The sequence below is a fragment of the Sminthopsis crassicaudata genome, chromosome 2 (genome assembly GCF_048593235.1).
Source record: "Sminthopsis crassicaudata isolate SCR6 chromosome 2, ASM4859323v1, whole genome shotgun sequence".
NCBI lineage: Eukaryota > Metazoa > Chordata > Mammalia > Dasyuromorphia > Dasyuridae > Sminthopsis > Sminthopsis crassicaudata.
In genome coordinates, this window is record NC_133618.1 from 588484419 (window position 1) to 588507275 (window position 22857).

At 33.4% G+C, this 22857-nt stretch overlaps 1 protein-coding gene across 6 annotated transcripts in view; it reads left to right on the forward strand.

Annotated features, from left to right (window-relative positions):
• Positions 1 to 22857, forward strand: part of VTI1A (vesicle transport through interaction with t-SNAREs 1A) — a 421992-nt gene that overhangs the window by 25521 nt on the left and 373614 nt on the right. For all 6 annotated transcript variants that reach the window (XM_074295622.1, XM_074295625.1, XM_074295623.1 and 3 more), the window contains exon 3: positions 2268 to 2378. In XM_074295622.1, coding sequence (XP_074151723.1) covers positions 2268 to 2378 — 111 coding nt within the window. The remainder of the gene's footprint in view (positions 1 to 2267; positions 2379 to 22857) is intronic.

Sequence of the window (22857 nt, forward strand, 5' to 3'; positions counted from 1 at the left end):
GATACTTCCAATTACAAAATGTTTCTGTTCTGAGATAAAGCAATCTATTAATTTGGATGTTCATAAGAACCCCTTAATTTTTTTTTTAATTTTAGAAAATGAATTAGGACTAGTATATTTCAAGGATCTATGTGATGGACTTTCCATTTATTACTCCATAACTCAATAGATGATCTTAAAAGTTCTTTGGACCAAAAACCTCATCTTCACGTGGGAAACATGATGATGTGTCTTTCCTTTTGCTTTCTTTCTTTCTTTCTTTCTTTCTTTTTCAATTTCTTATTTATTTGTTTATTTATTATTATAGCTTTTTATTGACAAAACATATGCATGGGTAATTTTTCAACATTGACCCTTGCAAAAACTTTTGTTCCAACTTTTCCTCTCCTTCCCTCCATCCCCTAGATGGCAGTCCCATACATATCAAACATGTTAAAGTATATGTTAAATACAGTATATGTATACATATTTATACAGTTATCTTGTTGCACAAGAAAAATCGGATTTGGAAAAATAACCTGGGAAGAAAAACAAAAATGCAAGCAAACACAGAAAATGCAGATGTTATATAGTGGTCCACACTCATTTCCCAGTATCTTTCGCTGGGTGTAGCTGATTCTGTTCATCACTGATCAATTGGAACTGATTTGGATCCTCTCATTGCCAAAGATAGCTACTTCCATCAGAATTAATCCTCATATAGTATTGTTGTTGAAGTGTATAATGATCTCTGGGTTCTGCTCATTTCACTTAGCATAAGTTCATATAAGTCTCTCCAAGCCTCTCTGTATTCATCTTGCTGGTCATTTCTTACAGAACAATAATATTCTGATGTGCCTTTCTGATCTAGATTGGTTCTTGGCCAATAGTTATATATCCATACTTGAAGCCTTGGTCTAGGAGCTGCCAAGCTTGTAATTTACTAATATAGCCTTCAGCGACAAGGGCATTCCATGATAAAAAAATTACAGTAGGTAATATTTTTATTGCTCTTCAGGGTTTGCAAAGAGCTATATATTTGTTATCTCATTAGAGCCTCACAACAATCTTGAAAGGTAGGTGCTTAAGTGTGTTATTATTTTTTAATAGATGAGGAAACTGAGTTTTAGAGATGCTTGGTAACTTATTTATAGCTACACACCTAATAAGTATAGAGATGGGTTTTCAGTCCAGAGCTCCCTGATTTCAAGGCCAGTGTTCCTTTGTACTAAACTATATAAACTCTTGGAGGAGTAGGACTTTAGTAGTGAAGGACACACAAGTCGTGAACATTTGTGCCATTTGGCACCAATTTCTTATCATTCACTAGTAATGATGAGATAAATGTTTAATGTCATCACCAATGATAATAGTAATCATCATAATGATAATAGCCAGCATTTATATATAACATGCTAAGGTTTGCAAAACACTTTGTACATGTTAACCATTGGTTGTGTTAAATACAAATGCCATCTAATTTCAGAAAAAATAATACTCTGGTCAGAATGATTACTTAATATGTAGTCTCAAAATGAAAAAACAAAACAGAACCTACCTTCAAATATTGAAACTGGAAAGAAATAGCCTTGTGATGTAATATCTATTGCTAAATGCTTTAAAATTGTACTATTAAGTAAATCATATTTCTATATCTGAAGGAACTACTTTTCATATAAATTTACCTGCCAGTTCTAAAAACATATTTGAATCAATTGTTTCCCCCTTCTTTATTCCTAAACGATCCAAGGGAAATCTTGAACTCTTGCAAGATTGCAACTCAGAACCTCCATCAATAGTAATTTCCAGAAATAGCTTCTGACAACTCTTAAGGAGGAAGGAGAGGAATTGAAGGGAGAAACTATGGTTTAAATGGATCTTATTTTCTGCTATTTTTGCCTGTTTCCTCATACTTCTGGGCAAGTCAAGAATAGGAACCTGGTACCCAGTTGCTGGATTAATCACTAGATTGCTCTGAAGACATTTAAAGTAATATTTGCTTTCATAGCATCAAAAAGCACTTCTGTTTTGTCACGGAAAGATACTTTTAGGTTTTAGATTACTTCTTGAATAAGTACCTTTTGGAAAAAAGTTATTGTGTCAATTTAATGAAAAAAAATCTCACCCTTACCTTGAAGTAGCTATGCCATCTTGGGCAAATCACAGTTCTGGTTATGTTTTCTTTATATTTTAAAGTCAAGGCATTGAACTAGAGGTCACTTCTATATCCCAAATTCTGTGATTTTATTATTATTTTCAAATCACTTTTTTTTCCCTTCCATTATTAGCTTGAACAGATGGACCTAGAAGTCCGAGAGATCCCTCCACAGAACAGAGGAATGTATATCAGCAGAATGAGGAGCTACAAGCAAGAAATGGGAAAGCTTGAAACAGATTTTGTGAGTCAAATTTCACTCATTGTCATATTTGTAGAACTTTGCCCTGAATTTCTCACTTCTAATTTTTTTTGTCATTATTTTTTATTTTTTTATTATAGCTTTTTATTTATAAGATATATTCATAGGTAATTTTTCAGCATTGACAGTTGCAAATCCTTTTGTTCCAACTTTTTCCCTCCTTTCCCCCACCCCTTCCCCCAGATGGCAGGTTGACCAATACATGTTAAATATGTTAAAGTATAAGTCTAATTTTTTTTTTAATTTATTTTAACCAGTTTTAAATGGCTAGAACTCAGTAGCTTATTCAAAGTTGTGTCTAGGGAATCTTCTGCTATTTTTTGGCTAGCAACAGAATTTCAAACATACTAGATCAGTAATTCAAGCATATATTTAAATCATGTGTTCCATCATTCCCAAATTACATATATATATATATATATATATATATGTGTGTGTGTGTGTGTGTGTGTGTGTGTGTGTGTGTGTGTGTATATATATATATATATATATATATATATATATATATATATATATATATATAGGAAGAGAGGAGAGAGAGCATGAGCGCACAGTGTGAAGTACTAAATTCATTAAAAAAATTTATAGATCATAGTCTCTGACCTGAAAGATTTCAATCTTCCCTCAAATAAGTTTCTTTCATTTGGGGAAGAAAAAAAGATTAAAATGAATATTTTCTCCACTAATTATATTTTAAAAAAATGTTTTCTTATAATTAATTGTTGAATAACAACATTGAACTTCCTCTCTCTATGATTTTCTATTTAAACTCTTTAAATTTAAACATATATGCTAATATGCAGATATGGTTTATTTTTTTAGGTATTCAAAGAATAAAACCAGCACTATCTTATTCATTTTAAATGGAAAATAATTCTTTATATTAGGCACAAATTTTATGATAGAAATTAAATACTTAGTTTTCAGAAAATTCATAGATTCTCTATAACTGGTAAACAAGAGTCCTCAGCCTTAATGTTATGATATAGCTGTGATATTACAAAATTCTTTGCTTTCCTCAGCCTACTTCCCTTTCACTTTAGAGAAAGGAAAGGAAGGTGATAACTGTCAGGAGGCAGTGTTGGAAGTAACTTTGGAAAACAGAGTACTATTCATTCTCTTGGAGACAGCACAGCATAATGGAAAACATAGTGTCTTAGTTTAGGTGTTAGAACAATACCAAAGCAAACCCTGGGCACCAGTTAAGGCTCTGCCACATATCAGCCATTTGCCTTTAGGAAAACCATTTAATCTCAGTTGTCTCTCTTATGTAATCTCAGCAATTTCTTCAGTAAAAATAGAGATAATAGCCTTTCTTTCCTCACAAACTTCTTTTGAAGATCACATGAATATTTCTTGATGATTTGGGGGTAAGATGAAATTGTTTATTTATTTATTTATTTTTAAAATTCATTTTATAATTATAAAATTTTTTTTGACATTACATATACATGAGTAATTTTTTTTTAATATAACATTATCCCTTGTATTCATTTTTCCAAATTTTCCCCTCCCTCCCTCTTCTCCCTCCCCTAGATGACAGGCAATCCCATACATATTACATGTGTTACAGTATAACCGAGATACAATATATGTGTGTAAATCCAATTTTCCTGGTGCACGTTAAGAATTGGATTCCGAAGGTATAAGTAACCTGGGTAGAAAGACAGTAGTGCTAACAGTTTACATTCAATTCCCAGTGTCCCTTCTCTGGGTGTAGCTGTTTTTGTCCATCATAGATCAACTGGAAGTGAGTTGGATCTTCTTTATGTTGAAGATATCCACTTCCATCATCAGAATACATCTTCCTACGATATTGTTGTTGAAATGTATAGTGATCTCCTGGTTCTGCTCATTTCACTCAGCATCAGTTCATGTAAGTCTCTCCAAACCTCTCTGTATTCATCCTGCTGGTCATTTCTTACAGAGCAATAATATTCCATAACATTCATATACCATAATTTACCCAACCATTCTCCAATTGATGGACATCCATTTATTTTCCAGTTTCTAGCCACTACGAAAAAAGTTGCCACAAACATTTTGGCACATACAGGTCCCTTTCCCCTCTTTAGTATTTCTTTGGGATATAAGCCCAGTAGTAGCACTGCTGGGTCAAAGGGTATACACAGTTTGATACCTTTTTGGGCATAGTTCCAGATTGCTCTCCAGAATCATTGGATTCTTTCACAACTCCACCAACAATGCATTAGTGTCCCAATTTTCCCACATCCCCTCCAACAAGATGAAATTATTTTTCATTTTGAATATCTCAAAGTATTCCTTAGTTGTTGTGTTCTTTAGATGAATACGATCATACAATCAAGGATTGTAAGGAGTTGCACTCTGCCATCTGAAAGGATCGCAGATAATTAGAATTGACCTAATCTATTAGGTGGATGTAAGGGGTGAAAAGTAGAAGATAAGTATTTATGTATTTACTTCTTTCTTTGGACAAAATTAGGTAACTTTTAGTTAAGATATAAAATCACCGTCCAAATTATTCAATAAACATTGTACAAATGGGGAACTGACTTATGAGTTTAGAGACTTCTAATTTTTTTGGGTGGGGGGAGGAGAAGAATTAGACTATTTTAAAATTCCTTTAAGCTACTCAGTGTTAGAAAAGAAAGTTTTTAGTTCTAGTCTCCCAGCTTCCAGCTCAGAAGTCTAGAACTGGAATTTATTAACATTGAATAACAATAAAAGAAATAGGATAAAATAAAAAGAAACTAATGTAGTGACAATATTGGATTACTCACTGTCCTGTGTATATTCTCTCTCCTTTTCTGATGCTGTGTCTTATTTGCTATTTCCTTTATGCTTATAATATATCTCCCTCCTTTTTTCTCTCCCCTTGGCCTATTAAATTCTAGCTTATTCTTTAAAGCCCAACTCAATAGCTTCTCCAAGAAATCTTCTTCAGCCTGAAATTTGTGTTTCCCTTCAAAACCTCATAGATAATTTTTCTTTGCACCTTTCTAATACAGTTGTTGTTCATTATTTTGTATTATAGCTATTGGTATAGGTCAGAGGCCTATTTACTCTTAATGCTTCCCACCATTTTAGACACTTGCTAAATTTGTTGAAGGGGTACTATTGTGAGGATGGCCTATTGTGAATATATTGGGGAAAAAAAGCCCACCAAAACACCTTCAAATAATGTTATAGCTACAGAATAGTTTAAAATGCAAACAATAATAATAAGGATTGACATCTACTAGAAGGTCAGATAAATTCCTTAGCTATAAAGTAGACATTCCAGGGATTACACAATACTGGCCAGCTCTTCCTTCCCATCCTAAAGCACAGGTTTCTTGTCCCAGCTTGAGCTCATAATAACAGTATCACTCTTCTGAGTTCCTACATGACCAGCTGAATAATAGATACTTTCTCTTAGATGACCCATAGGCAGCTCATTCATCAAATTAGTCATCATGCATTTAATGCACTTAACATAATAAGTTCCAGACTTTGTACTAAGTACTAGGAAATTGTTTTCAAGGCAAAATACAGTTTCTTTCTTCAGTGATCTAGTGGAGAAGACAATATGCAGATAACTGTGCATATAAGGTATATGTAGAATAAATGGAATGTAATCTCAAAAAGAAGGCACAGGTAAGATTTTGAAGGTAGAAGGAGGTTGGAAAGACTTCTTGAAGAAGGTGAAATTTGATTTGAATCTTGGAGGATTCCAGGAAAATCAGGAGGCAGAAGTGAGAAGTGAGAGAGTTCTATCAGTCGTTAGTGATAAGGTGTGGAGCCAGGCAGTGGATTGTAGTGCATGAGGAACATCAAGGATGTCACTGTTGCTAAATCATGGACCATGTGAAGGGAGTAAAGTGAAAGACAAATGGAAAGGTAGGAAGTGACCAGATTCTATGGGGCTTTAAAAGACAAACAAATTTTACATTTGATCCTGTAGGTAATAGGAAGCCACTGAAGTTTGAAACCTAGCAGTTATCTTCCACTCTTCTCTTTTCTTCACCCTCTGTGCTTCCCCCCTCCCCCCATTTAGTTATTTGCCAAGGGTAATAGATTTGATTGTTTCTTTCTTTAATCTCTCACATTTTCCCCCCTTTTTTCCCACGCCTATGGCCTCCATGTTAATTCAAACCCTCAGAACTCCTCACCTGCAAATATAATAGATTCATAATTGGGATCTCTTTTTTCAGACCAGCTTCTATACAACTACAAAACTACTATTTCTAAATCATAGTTATGATCATGTCACTTCCTGGCTCATATCCTGGTGCCTCTTGTATGAGATACAAACTCCTCTAGGGGTCAGTTAAAGCTCTCATAATCTATTTTCAATTAATTTTCATAGACTGATTCTGTATTCTCCCAAACCAAACTCCTACATACTCTATGTTCCAGCCAATCAAGCAGTTAGCCAACTAACAAAGTATTTGTTGATTCTGTATTAGGTATTAGGATTTTCTGTTTTTGGTAAAGAATGTCTTCCACCATTTTGCCTTTGTATGAGCTGTCTTCTTTCCTTACCTCTGTCTTTTGGAATTTCTTTCTCCCTTCCAGCCTCAGTTTAAGTGCCACTTTTTATACAAAGTCTTTCCTAATTCCCACTCCACCACTTCCAATGCTCTTCCACCTCATTTTGTATTTACTTCCTATGTATTTAATATTTACTTATTGTATGCTAGTTTCCCCTTGTCCTTAGAGGGCAGAGACTGTTTTTGTCTTCTAGCACAATGTTTAGTTTGTATTAAATGCTTAATAAATGATTGTTGAAATATATTGTAATGCTATAGTTTTGCTAGAAATTGAGTACTGAACAGAATATCAGAAAGTGTGTCCCTCCTCCTACTAATGCACAGTTAAATGCAAAATCAGAAAATTTCCAGCCTTACAGTAATTCTTAATATTTATTCCAAATAGAGACAAAGGTCTCTATTTGGTTACTTGGTCTTAGTCATTGGACTTGCTGAACTTTTGAGTTTTTAAGTTCTATGATAGCTGTAGACAGTATTATAAATACAAGTGGTGGAATAAGTCGAGTAGTGGGAATAGGAGTAATAGGAGTAACTTTCCATATATAAGATTTCAGCAACTGGCTAGTGCTTCTTTAAACAAACAGAATTGAAGCTTCTTTGTGATTTAAAGAGAAATAGGATTGTAGAATTATTTAGCTATTGTATTACTATTGACTGATTTTGGAAATGGTATATTTGTTATCAATTAGTTTCTCTAGTTACTGTTATCAGTTAGTTTCTCTAGTTACTGCTTTTCATTCTCTCATCTGAGAATGTTGTCTTAAAGAGAAAATTGTGATAGCTAACATTTATAAATAGGGCATAGAAGATTTTACTTGCCTTGTCTTGGAATGGACAGTATGATTGGTAAAATAATTTTTAAAGTTGCTGTAATTAGTTAATTCAATAGGCACTTACATATGTCTCTTTTAGACACTTTTCTTGTGCTAAGACAAAAATGAAACAGTCTATGCCTTGGATAACTTGCATTCTTGGGGGCTTATGAGGTAGGACATATACACAAATAAGCAACTATAAAGCAAAACCTATGTTATATCCCAGGATTAGGTACTAGAAATAGGGCTGAGGGGAATTTGTATAGGGCTTGTGTTGAATTTGGCACTTTAGGTGACCCTTAGTTAGATCTCCTGGTTGTTTGCTCCTGGTGAGCTAAAATGTAGCCAAGAAATAGGAAGCTTGTATAACTCAAATAAGCAATCTAAGTCTCCATTGTTGTCATTCAATTTTTTTTCAAACGAGGAACATTATTATATTCCTAAAAAAACCCCAAAGATTCTACCCCTTCTGACCATTTCGGGTCCCAATAAGTAAAAGGAAAATGGAGAAAGTATCCTTACTAGGCACCGTCTTGGCTTAGTTAAAAGTGATAGGAATGTAGTTTTGCGTTGAATGAAATGTCTTCAGTACTGTGGCCATGGCACCATCTCGTGGTTGATGATGTAGTTGCATAATTTCTTTTTTCTTCCCTAACAGCTAAAAGTAGAAATTTTTTTTTTTTTTAAAGCAGTGATTTCAGATAGCAGATTAGATCATTCAGGATGTTAGAAATAGAGGTTTTTTTTTTTTTTTTTTTTTTTTTTTAACCTAGAGTTTATATTTCACTTCTATCCCAGGTCAGTGATGACTAAATGCTATCATTTTCCTGTTTAGCAAGCAGTCTATGTGATCTGATTGTTAGGCCAGCTCCTAGTGGATAGCTGTCTACATCAGAGAATGGCACTTCTATTGACAGTCTCAGCAGTGAGGCTGAGTAGTCCTGGAAACCCAACTCTCTTCAGACTATTAGAGTTGGTCCCTTAGGTCAGGGTTCAGGGGATGTTGGGGAACAGCTTGAAGCTTTCACTGACACTGCCTGTGCTCTCTCTTTAGGTAGGTGAATAGACAACTTAAGGATCAGACTTCAGGAGAAGTGAGACCTGACATTCTGGTACTTTTCACAAGCCTGAGGGAGTATAAAGAAGTACAAATATGAAAGCTGAGTCCTCTGATTTTTAGCTTAAATTGAAAGGACAAGAATTGGTGCATTTGTTTGCTTTCTTATCTAATATTTTTCTTATATTTAAGTATGATTTGGATCTCTTGGCAGAGAGCAAATCTCTCTTGGGATATAATCATCCCAAGACAGTCACCACAAATTCTCTTTTATTACCAATGTAGTGCTCTATCTTTGCTTTTCACCTCAATAGCCAGTTTAGCAATAGAATTTGAAGTCAAACTAGATGAAGACTTTCCCTGAGAGCTATTCCTCAGTTTGTTCAATACTTTACTTTAGTCTTTTATAGTATTTCATTTGTAATGTATATCTTACTCATCTGGTTTATTCCCATCCATTATGTGAGCCTGAAAAGCATATTTTCAGTAGTAAGAGACTCCCATGATAATTACCATTTAAACTTCTTATTTGAAACATTTCCTGTAGTGTTTCCTTTGGAAAGCCTTAAGGATGTTAGAATATGTTTGATGCTCGTCTCTTAATAGCTGGTCTAAGACTAGGAACATTTTTCACATAAATTCTTGATAAGCATTTCTCAATTGGCAGATGAAAGTCATCATCTTTACTTACTTGGGTGGACTAGACCTTAACATTTGCCTCTAGTTTCCCAGATTGAACTGAAACCTTTCATTTAAGGGGAAGTTTTGCCTGGTTAAAGTTATTAGGAAATCAGTGTGCATTTGGTATTCTTTGGCTAGATTCTCATTCCAGGCTTCACCTCAGGTACTGGGTCTGCTCACAGAGCTCCCATTAACTTCAAAGGCTAACAAACAGAAGGAATCTTCTGGATGGTGAAGAAGCTGAAAATCTATCCACCAAGCTGTAGTAAATGCCTTCAGGATGCTGATCTGTGTTTATTTCTTTATTTCTGTCACTCTAGTTTCTTGATCCAGGATTCCATAAAGGAGCTGTGCTCCTGACCCTTTTCCCTCCCATGTATATTTGTGTTAAATATTTATTGTTGGCTGTATGCTATGCTTGAGCTTGGCCCTAATAGATTTTCTTCACTTTGGAAGCTGAGTTGTTTTTTTTTTTTTTCCCCCAGCACAATTATTTTTATAATGGCTGTTCTGGGTTCTAATCATTACCTTTTGCACCATTGTGGGGTCTACTAATAATAACTTCCATGTCATCCGTGTTCAGTTGATGGAATTGAAGCAGTACAAGTTGTTCTATAGATATTGCTCTAGATACTGCACATATATGTATGCACAAGTAAAAATAAATGTAGATACGTATATTCATATGAATGTACAAATGACTACATATGATTATGCTAACATCAATGAAAAATGTGTGCATCTGAATTTTTATCAGAGGCAACAAGGGTATAGTTGAAAGAACCCTTAATCGGGAGACTGAAGTCCTAGATTTTTAAGTCTCATTTTACTAGCACTATGATCTCAGGCAAAATCCTCATTCTGGGATCAATTTTTTTCATTTGTAAAAGGGTCATAACACTACTTGCACTATCTGCCTCATAGGTTATTATGAAAGTGCAGTGAGATAACAGTACAGCCATATAAAAAGGACTTAATATATGATTATTGATGGACTATCTAAATATATGCTGTTGTTATATTTATTTGCCATACTGGGTATTCCAGAAGTCTTAGTATTTCCTTATGCTACTAAATCTACTAAAACTTAAAACTGAACTAAGTATTTTGGGGGACACTCTGATTGATAAATGTATATAAAATACCAATACTATTTAGTCAGTCACTCAACAAACATTAAGCCTTTACTTAGTGTTTCTTAAAACTGCACTAACCATATGAAACCGTGTATCTAGTTGTAGATACAGTTAAAATCACATAGGACCTGATAGTGTCACTTGACTTATTTGTGGGGTTGGGAAGAGATTCCCTCTTCTGTCCTCACTAGAATTTGTCTTATCAAACAGAAATTAGGAAATATTTTCTGGACAGCAGGAGTTAGTTGCTGGGTTGATTTTTTTTTTTTTTTTAATTGAAATTTTTTTTTTTTTTTTTTTTTTTTGGTAGCATTATTCTCTTAGTAGTAGGAGAGGAATTAGGGATGATACTGAATTCATCAATGTACCATGTGGTCTTGAAGATGATCCACCTTGATTCTCAAGCTTCTCAAAAATTACTCATTAATTTGGTGGGCTTTTTTCTCTCCCTTTTTTCCTAGCCACTCTATTCTTACCTATGAAGAAAATGAGGGCAGAAAGGCAAAGTTAGAGAAGATGAGATTTTGAGAGCCTATTTATGTCAGGTACAGATGTGAGTCAAGTGTTCATCACTAGATGGCAGTGTTTGTTTGCACAGCCCCCTTTTTTTTCTTTTTCTTTTCTTTTCTCTTTCTCTCTCTCTCTTTTTTTTTTTTTTTTTTTTTTTTAACTTTGGTAGTAACTGAAATTACTGCCTCATGAATAAAATATTTCTAGTGGGATTTGCATTTCTATATTGGCTGAAGATACTGTGTTGAATGTTTTATTAACCAGCCCAGTGCAACTGTCAGCCTATTAAAGAGATCCAATGGACCCTGTTTAGATAAATAAACTAAATAAATCCAATTCGTCAAATTGTGTTCCTTGGCTGTTTATTTTCCATTCTTTTGATGTACAGTTTATTTTAAGTTAAAGCTACATTGGTTTAAAAATTAATGGGAAAATGTTATTTGGTGTTTGGAACATGAAGAGACTAATTGCCATAGTCAAAAATAGCCTTGTTTTTAAGGTTAAGTTGTTTGCTCACAAATGGCGAACTTTTTGCTGATTATTTATAAACTCCCCGTTAGTTGAAAATAGAGTGTGATATTCTGGAAAAACGAATCCTTCATTGGATTGATTAGACTTCTATTTAATTTTGCTAACAGTAATAGTGAGGAGTGATGGTGGTAGTGTTTAATAAGTGTGTGTATGGGGGCATATGTATCCATATGTAACAAATTATATTTAAATTCATGAAGCAGTTCACATACATTATCTCATTTCACTCTTATAACCTGATGAGGTAAGGGTCTTGTTATTCCCATTTTATAGATTAGGGAATTGAGTCTTAGATAGACTAAGTGCCTTGCATATGGTCAGATAGCTAGTGTTAGAGATTGAATTTGAATTTAGGTGTTCCTAATACTGGCTTTTTAATTGTTCCTCATACAAGATATCTCCTAACTGTATTTTCACTGACTGTCTTCTATGCCAGCAACGTTGCCCTTCCTCTTGTCTTCCTCCTTTCTCTGGCTTTTTAAAATTTCACCTAAAGTCACACCATTTGCAAGAAGACTTTCTTGGTCCCCCCCCCCCCCTTTTTTTTTCCTGAGGCTGGGGTTAAGTGACTTGCCCAGGGTCACACAGCTAGGAAGTATTAAGTGTCTGAGATCAGATTTGAACTTGGGTCCTCCAGAATTCAAGGCTGCTGTCCACTGCGCCACCTAGCTGTCCCCTGGTCCCCCTTTTTTTTTGCTAATGATTTTCCTTTGAGATTTCCTCCTATTTAAACTATATATATCTTGCACATACATAGTTATTTGCCCACCCACCAACAAACATTTATCTCTTTGAAGAAAGAGACTGCTTTTGCCTTCCTTGGTATCCCCAGAATTTAGCACAATGCCTGACATATAGCAAACCCTTAGGGTTTATCACACATGGGTTCTGTTTCTTCTTCTGATGCAAATTGAAATCCCTATGCTCCCTAACTGACAAGGTTGCTCAAGTTTCTGAGATTGAAAAGTTTCATCTTCTGTTAGCTAGATTTCTAATGTCATATTTCTCCAGACTTATTTAGGCTAGATTTTTGCCTACTTTGGACAACAGACACACAACTCACTTCTTTTTTACTGAGTAGAATTATCCAGACCTTGCACTGTCCTAGCATAATCTAGATCCTAGGATCAACACACCATTATGAGGACTCAGAATAGGACTTTTATGATGATATTATATGACATTTTTGGACTGCTTAGAGGGTGCTTGATTCTATAAAAAATAATGCACTCTGTGCTTCCTACCTTCTAGTGATCATGTTGCCACAGTGAGGTTGAGTAGTGGATTTGGCCCCAGAAGGTCTGTGTTTAAATCCTTGCTCTGCTAATATTTGTATCATTGTAGATAAGTCCCTTTTCTTCTCTAGACCTCAATTCTCTATTAACAATAAGAGAGGTAGAGCATATGATAAAGTAAGGCCCTTCTAGTTCTAAATTCTGTGTCTGTCAAAAATCGTGTAGAAAAAAATAATATATTTTTAAGCTCTTTAAAATCCCATTGGTATCATCTTTGTGACTGGCATACCTCTTGTGGGAAGCCATGATGAGTAGTGTAATTAGAAGTGGAAATGAACATTAGTGGCTTGGAGTTTTTGCTCCCCTTTCTTTTTAGTGAGCTTTTCCAAGTTTGTTGGTTTGTTTTAATGTGCTTTTTTACTGTGTACTGATCATTAATTACATAAAACAAACAAAGCAAATCAAGGACTTAGTTAATAGTTTGTGGCTTCCTTTAAGGAGGATTCAACAGGTTCAGATGACTGTGAATTATCCATATAGAAGGTGAAGGGTTTTTTTAAACTTGTGTCATTATAGTTGAAAATTTTTGCATCACTATTTGTTTCCTTCATATGTAATAAGTCAGACTGGAGATGGGAAAAGCTTAGTGAGAAGGACTTTTCTGATGATCTTTAGGACCCAAGTTTTTTTAGGTCTGTTAGGAAAGTAAATATGTATAATCTCATTTATTCCTCAGAATTACACAGTTTGACTTTTTATTCTTTTGCTACCATAAATGGAAAAAAAAAGCAGCACTTAAAAAAAATACAGTAACAAATATTTTGCTCAAATTTCTTTTTTGGCTTTCTTTTCATAAGTCCATCAGGTCATAGTTTAAAAGCCTTTGCTTAGTATGACCCTGTAATGCATAAGTGTTTTGATATAGATTGTCAGGAAGCAAGTGACCGTGAAACCAATTCATTTTATAAATTCTTATGGCCCCAACCCTCTACAATGTGGTAGAAGCCTTTATAGGTTATATTCTATTAGGGTAAATTTTTAGAGGGCATACGAATTTTATTATACTGAAATTTTCTTGTAGCAAATATTTACTTTTTTTAAAACTTTTTATTTTCAAGATATATGCATAGTTTTCAACATTCACCCTTGCAAAACCTTGTGTTCCAAATTTTTCTCTCTTTCTCCCTCCCCCCTCCTCTAGACAGCAAGTAATTCAATATAGGTTAAACATGTGCAATTCTTCTCTACATATTTCCACAATTATGCAGCATAAGAAAAATCAGATCAAAAAGAGAAAAATTGAGAAAGAATACAAAAATTAAGCAAACAACAACAAAAAATTTGATGAAAATACTATTTTATGATCCACATTCAGTCCCTACAGTCCTTTCTCTGAGTGCAGATGGCTCTCTCCATCACAAGTCTATTGGAATTAGCCTGAATCACCTCATTGTTGAAAAGAGCCATGACCATCAGAGTTGATCATCTCATAATCATCTTGTATACCAAAAATTTTTTGAAGTAAGTAGTCCATCAGAAGAGATTTGAAAATGTTTTCATACTTTTTGACCTGGAACTGAATTAGGGATCTGAAAGAAGGAACTCAATTTAATTGACATTGGCATTGTCTTGAAATGACTAACTGCATCTGAAATGCATCTGAAATGCATTTGAAATGACTACTGCAGTGATTTTTCTTTAAAACTTTTCTAATGTTTAAAATGATAATTTTCATTGTTGATATATCTAAATGTCTTAAACTATCTGAATTTTGATACTTATAACAGGACATTACCTAAATAAGATAACAAATACACAAATGCTTTGAGAAATGTTAATAGGTACATATGATAGGAGATGGTGGAGGATCTTGTGATTGAAATGCCTAGCAATGTATTCAGGGACTAGAACATGAAACCTCAAATCCCCTTCTCAATTCGAATCTACTATTTGGTTATTTTATTTTTCTATTGAATTTTTTTTTTTTTTCATTTGTGGTTCCTTTGTTTCCTACACACAATGATTCTACCTTTTTTCCAATCTGTGATGGACAATCTAAGTGTTGTGTTGATTTTCATAAAATGTAAAAACACTTAGAAAAAGACCTTTGGCATTTCGGATGTATCCTCTTTGGAGAATCTTTGGGAGAATAAGGAGAATTTGTCTAGAGTGAGAAAGCATTCATTGATTGGTTGTGATGTACACACCCATGAAGTAGTGATTATTCTATTTCAATTCAAGTTGACAACAGACTAGTTTTTCCTAATCTTTATCTTGGTTACAAGATATTTTACCCCTTCACAGTCTTTAAAATTAGTTAGAAATATACTTTCCTGGGCTGTTTGAGGGTGTTGTATTTCTTAGTGTTTAAATATACTGCAAATGAGGTATGCAATGATTAAGATGTGCTAGTAGAAAAAGACAATATCTTTGGAGAGATGTAACATATTCATAATTATTTAATAATCTTCAGAGTCCAAGTAATTTAGAACTTTAAATAGATCTATCAAATGTCCATCTTTGGGGGTTTGCTTCTCAGCCTGAGGTTTGGAGGAATGAAACGAAAACATTTTTCCTCTACATTTGCTAATAAACATGATACTGTTCTAGTTTGTAATCTTTGTTCTGACTTTCCCTTCTTCATTCCTCAGTTTCTCTCATCCTAAAAAACAGGATACTTTGGGCATTAGTAGTTGAAATAGTTGTTCCTAACACTTAAGAGATTAACTGGCTTATTTCCTTTTTTCTATCCTTTTAGTCTTACTATTTTACTCACATTCCTATTAAAAATCCATTCTGTTTAACACAGCCAAGTGTTTCTCAAGAAAATAGAATCATTTCCTTAAGTTAGTATATGATGTAGTAGATTAATTGATCACTTTAGAAAGATAACTTAAAGCTTGCCCATTATAATTGGTTTTCATTACCCAATATTAAATAAGTAAATAGAAAGTGTAGTGCCTAAATCTGAGATAATATCATAAGTGAAATGTAATCATAAATCTTTGATATAATCTTAATCATACATGTATTTTTATGTTTATCTATTACATCAATCAACTCCCCACAAGTGATACTAGAAGCAAAATGAAGGAAATTAAAATTCTCAGAATAAATAAATCAATTAATCTCCTTGGGTTAGTAAAAGAGTATTCATTTATAAAAGTTGGGAAAGGTTAGTTTATACTATAATACCTAAAAGTTATAAATAATGCCCTCAAGGAATTGGTTATGTTACTTTTTTCAAATCTGTAATTAAAATTTTTTATTACACTGTCTTAGCCTGAAAATGTTATTTCAGATAAACAAAAGCATACATATACTCTAGACATAAGGATATACTAAAGAACTGGAATTAATATGGCTAAAGTTAAAACAATTTCAGTCAAACCATTACTGATAAAATAAATACCCTCCTACTTCAAATGAATTTCTACTTCAAAAACAAATAAAGAAGGTGTTTGACTGTTGATGTGGAATAACATTTGGAAGAAAAGAAGAATGAAACAGGTGGTGAGATTCTTTTTCCTTCAATGAAATGAGCATTACTTTGGGAAGCTTAGTGCTCTTTAGATACTGGAAATTGACAGTTTTTAATCAGTAGAAGTGTTGACTTCCATATGGTTTGCAATAATATTTTTCCCTTCAAATCATTGTGCCCATAAAAAAAAAATCAATATGTGAGAAATGCTGGCAAAATCCATTATATTACATGATATTTATCTTTATTTTTATTATATATTAAAATATTTTAAATATAAATTTGCTGATAATCTGAAATTAATTTGCTGATAAATACCCTTTGATGGTTTTTTAAAATAGAGCCACATCCTTGATAAGAATAATAATTCTCATTATACAGATGAAACTTCTGACACTTTTGGGTTGCTTGTTGTTTGAGAATCAGAACCAGAAATTTAAAAACAAAAAACCAAAGTCTAGACTTCTTGTTGTTAGCCAAAAATTAACCAGAGTATGCTTTTGGTTTCTTACCTTAAACCAGTGCCAGTGGACCTTCTTCATGTGAATTTTCCATTTCTTGGTATGCAGTTTTTGGCCGCCTTAAAAAGACACTCCATTTCCCTTAATGAAAGTTAACAAAAGTTGTCTGTGTGTTCAATTGGGAAGAGGGTTTGTGTGTGTGTGTGTGTGTGTGTGTTTTCCCCTCCTACTACTGTTACAAAACTGTTAGTAACTTCTTTCTTTTTCTTGCACATGGATTGTCCAGAAATCGCCAGTAATCTCTAATCAGAAAGGAAAAAGCACTAGACGTGATAGATAAATAGAATTCTGTTATGGTCAACATCTTCATTGATCTCTACAGAAATTGCTCTTTGCCTCCCTTGTGTCAGTACTTTCTCTTGGCAACAAGCCTAGTGAATCTGGTGCAGAAATAGAGAAAATCTACTTGGTTCCAAATGATGATAGCTGTGCATTTGTGCAGGGGGTGGAGGGAGAAATCTTACAACTTGATAGTAGAATTACTAGAGGATTTCTTCCTTCCTTCCTTCCTTCCTCCTCTCTCTCTCTCTTCTCTTCTCTTCTCTTCTCTTCTCTTCTCTTCTCTTCTCTTCTCTTCTCTTCTCTTCTCTTCTTTCTTTCTTTCTTTCTTTCTTTCTTTCTTTCTTTCTTTCTTTCTTTCTTTCTTTCTTTCTTTCTTTCTTTCTTTCTTTCTTTCTTTCTTTCTTTCTTTTCTTTCTTTCTTTCAGAAGGTAGGATAGGAGTATAGAGGTATAGAATTGAAGTTTCTTTTGTGGTCAAATTGGACAATTTCTAACTTGTTATAACTTAAGGCTTATGTCAATTTGCTGGTGATATATATGAAATCATAAAGTCATTTTTTAAATTGTTAGTTTACAGAAATAAAAAAAAACACTGATGTGGTATGCACTAAACACTACTATTTTAAAACTGTCATTCAAGGTAAAATAGAGTCTTTTTTTTTTTTTTCTAGAATTTCTTTATGTACTTCACTGAAATTTTTTTGATTGAATATTTTGTCCAATTTCTTCCTGAATTAGATATTATTGTACATTTCAAAAATTTTCATCACAATTTCTCTAAATCCTTAAAAAATAGAATCCCGAGAAAACAGAATTATCTGTGCATATGAACTTAAATAAGTTTTTGCCAATGAGGGGACTGTGAGAGTGGAAAGGGAACAGACATTTATCAAGGCTTGCTATGTGCCAGGCGTTGTACTATTTCACAAATAGTAGCTCATAAACAGACATTTATCAAGGCTTGCTATGTGCCAGGCGTTGTACTAAGTATTTCACAAATAGTAGCTCATTTGATCAGGGACAAGGATATTGTATTTACCTTTCTAGTCTTCTTCCATCTTGCACTCCACTTCCCATTCACCATCCCAGACTCCTAGTACTCACGTGTGTGGTGACATTGGCCTTCTTGTTGTTCCCAAAATAAAACACTCCATTTCTTCAACTCCCAATTCTGATTTTCTCTGACTGTCCCCTCATGTTTAGAATGTTTCCCTCCCTCATCTCTATTTCTTGGCTTCTTCTAATTCCAGCTAAAATGCAACCTTTTACAGGAATCCTTTCCCAAGTTCTCTTAATTCTAAAGCCTTCCTTCTATATATTATTTCCAATTTATCTTGTTTTATGCATGTTTGTACATAGTTGTTTGCATGTTTTCTTCCTCTTTAGACTGTGAACACCTTGAAAATGGACTGTCATTTTACCTTTCTTTGCATCTTAAGTATTTAGCACAGTTCCTGGAACATAGTTGGCACTATTTATTGTGCCTATAATTATATATTTCTTGACTGACTGAGAAGGTATTCTATCTTCCTACTTTTAATCAGAGACTGCTTTTGACTCTATGGTACTCTATGATTGCCAGAGAAGGGACCACAGATGGATGGATGGATGGAATAAGCATTGATTTTTATTATTTTCTTTTTCTGAGGCAGCAATTGAGGTTAAGTGACTTGCTCAGGAAGTGTTAAGTGTCTGAGAACAGATTTAAATTTAGGTCCTTCTGACTTAAGGGCTGCTGCTCTATCCATTACACTAACTAGCTGCCCTGGAATAAGCATTTATTTAGCACATAGTATGTACCAGATACTGTGCCATGAAATTTATAAATATTGCCTCATTTGATCCTCACAACAACCCAGTTGGAGAAACTGAGACATATAGAGGTTACAGATAGTATATGTCTAAGATTGAATTTTAATCTAGCTGTTTTTGACTTAAAGCCTAGTGCTCTTTCTACTGTGTCAGTTAGCTATCACAGCTGCCAAAGTAGTTCAGATAGTCATTGAAAATGTGCCTTATTTTGGAGTTTCCTTCAAATAATCCTCTTATGGTTCCATCATGCAATAGAGGTGACATTGGGTTTTTGAAGGGCAGATGGAATGCTAGAAAGCCCTCAAGTGGGTTATGAATTCTGTAGATCATAGATGCATGGGAAAAAATTCTAAGGACAAAAACATTTTAACTCTTTTATACCAGAAGTTTTTTTTATTCTGAAGATTAATTTTTATGCTGCTATAATTAATGACATGAATATACTTGTTAAATAGCTATATTTTCCTACAGCTATAACATAGATTGATGTTTTTCACATTTGAGTCAGTTTTAAAATGCCCCTTAGAAGGCATTGTTTTCCAATATTTAGTCATGTAAAAATGCTCTAAATCATTATTGGTTAGAGAAATGCAGTTTAAAGCAACTTTGAGATAATCATTTTACATTTACCAGATTGACTAAAACGATAGAAAGAGAAAGTGACATGTTGGAAAGAATGTTGAAGAATTGAGACAGTAAATCTTGTTGATGGAATTGTGTACTTATCCCTCCATTCTGGAGAGCATTGTGAAAGTAATGCCCAAAGAGTTATTAAATTGCCTATGCCCTTTGACCCAGCTATACCATTATTTGGTCTATTTCCAAAGATATTTGGGGGAAAAAAGGAAAGAACCTATATGCTTTAAAACACTTATAGCAGTCCTTTTTATATTGGCAAAGAATTGGAAATTCCAGGGCTGCCTAATAGTTGGGGAATTATTGAACAAGTTGTGGTATATGATTGGGATGGAATGTTACTGTGATATAAGAATTGATGAGCTCAGTAATCTTAGAAAAACATGGAAAGAATTACATGAAACAATGAATAGTGAAATGAGCAGAACCAGGAAAATACTGTATGAGTATTGCTTTAAGAATGACTGAGCGAATAAATTATTTTTTCTATTATAAATACCAAATTAACTATAAAATACATGTGAAGAAGATGCTATCAGCATCCAGAAAGTGATAAACAGAAGACTGTATAGAATAATTTTACATATACATATGTATAATGTAGCATCTCTAGCAGTGGATGGGAAAAAAAAAGGGAGAAAGGAAATTTACATAATAGCTTATCTGTATGTTTAAAAGAAATAGACTTTCAGCTTTATGTATAATCTTATTTTATTGTGATTTGTCATGGAAATTCTTGTTTTATTCTAAAAATTAAATTTTTAAAAAGTCACTTTTCAAAGTATGGAAAGCACTAATAACACTTTTGTAATACTTGTTTTGAAATGCTTTGTCTCCTAGAATCCATCATTTTGAAAACTGGCTTCTAAATAGTGAATCACCAACCTTTCTGACTTAGCTACTATTTAGCTATCTCATGAAGGTCCCCATTGGACCTGAAACCCAGACAAAGAAGAGACAAAAAGAAAAAAAAAGGGGGGGGGGAGATAAAGCAAAAGAAAAAGAGAGAAACCAAAAAGATAGGCAAGGGTAGAGAAAGGATATATAAATATGTTGGGAAGGATTAGCCCAACACCAACCATATTTGCATGCCATGATTATGTCTAAGTAATTTTTAGGAATTATCTTCCTATCCTTTGTGGTATTTGCTATTGTTTTGTAGTATTGTTAACACTTAGAAAATATAAGCATGATGCTGATATTAAAATTAAATTTGCAAAAAAATTTTACCAACATCTATGTATATAAAAATATATTCATCTATAATGGGAGCTGTTATTTCTATGCATGTAGGTCAATGGATATCACAAAGCCTGTATGATTGTGTTTTTGCAAAAAATACTGCCATATTAGGTATCTTTTCTTTGCCTAATTTAGAGGATGTTAGTTGTTTAGTTGCAGGATATGCTGCCCTTTATAGGTAAGTAGTTGAAAAAATTGCCTATTATTCTGAATATTAAAGAGCTGTGGTATTTAGATGAAGGTAGTGGTGGATGGAAGGCATTTTTATTTTGATCTATGATGACTATTGCTTAAGATTGAAGAAAATTGATCTTCAGGATATGAATGACAAATCTAATTAAAGACCTAAAATAAAATGATGGATAGCTTAAGTGTGTGTGTGTGTGTGTGTGTGTGTGTGTGTGTGTGTGTGTGTACATATACTATATATATATATATATATATATATATATATATATATATATATATATGTATGTATGTATTATCATTTGAGCTTTGAGAAATTTAAACTAAGAGAACTCACAGAGATCTCTAACCTATTTATGTTTTAACATATATATTGGAGAATGGTTAAAAAAATTCTTTGAGATACTCTTTGTAATGAAAATGAGTACCCCACTAAAAAAGATATTCATACATATTAGCCAGAGAAAAACAGAATTATCATTCACTGAGTCATCTGTGCATCTAAGTGAAAAAAAATTTTTTTTATTGTGGTAAAATCAACTTTAACTCCTACTTCAAGCTGGATATAAACCAAGAGTAGTAGTTTTGGACATATATATATATATATATATATATATATATTTTTTTTTTTTTTACCAATTATCTAGTACAGTTATAGTATCATTGTAAACAAATAGTAATAAGTAGTGGAGTGGACATAGATCTTTGAGGTCAAGTGACTTTATTAGATATCTAATACTTGCCCAAATGGTATACTGGGTACATTGTAAAATGACAATAATAAAACTTATATCGCCTTCCCACTTGGGGCGGTTAGGTGGCTCAGGATTAGAACACTAGACCCAGAGTCAGAAAGACTCATTTTCCTTTCTGGAAAATCTGTTCAAATCTGGCCTCAGACACTTACTAGCTTTGTAACCCTGGGCAAGTTACTTAATGTTGCCTCAATTTCCTCATCTGTAAAGAGTTGGAGAAGGAAATGATGAACCACTCCAGTATCTCTACCAAGAAAACACCAAATGAGGTCAAAGAGAGTTTTGATTCAATTGAAAAAATTAGTGAACAATAAAAACAACCTTCCTGCTTGGGTTGTTGTAATGAAAATGCTTTGTAAAACTTAAAGCAATATATGAATGTCCTCCTATTGCAATAGCTCAACATTCACTTTCTTTATAAAATCTTTCCTAACTGACTTTATTTTCTTCTTTCAATTTCCTATATACTGCCTGTGTCTCTCACTTTCCCTCTTGTTTATATGTTATGTTTAGAATGGTTCTTTAACTGATTCTCGTATTTATATTTTGATAATACACTTATATCATAAACTCTTTAAAGATTAAGGATTGAATCCTCTATATGTTCACTATTGTGCTAATAATTTCTGAATATATCAGTTGCTCAGTGTCTTGTTTGCTGAATTAGTTTGAATCATGAGACTATCAGTTTAATGTTTGAAATATATTGCCTTGCTTAAAGGGAACACTGCTATGGTAACAATAGTTAACAGTTGGTAGTGTGCTTGTAAGAAATATGTTTCCTAATTGAAAAGTTGAATCTATGTGAACTGTATGAATTTCTGTTTAACTTAGTTTAGTGAAACAATGATGCATGCATTTAAATATTCATTTACTCTGTCCTGACTACTTTTACATTTCTTAGACCTGAGAATTAAGAAGCTTTAGGAATGAGATTTCTGAAATGCACCATTGGGTACATCCTTTCAGAAATAGCCATATAAAGAGAAACATGACATATTCATTGGCAGGGATAAGCCGATAAACACAATTTGATGTAGAATGCCGGCAAATATTTCAATAACTTTT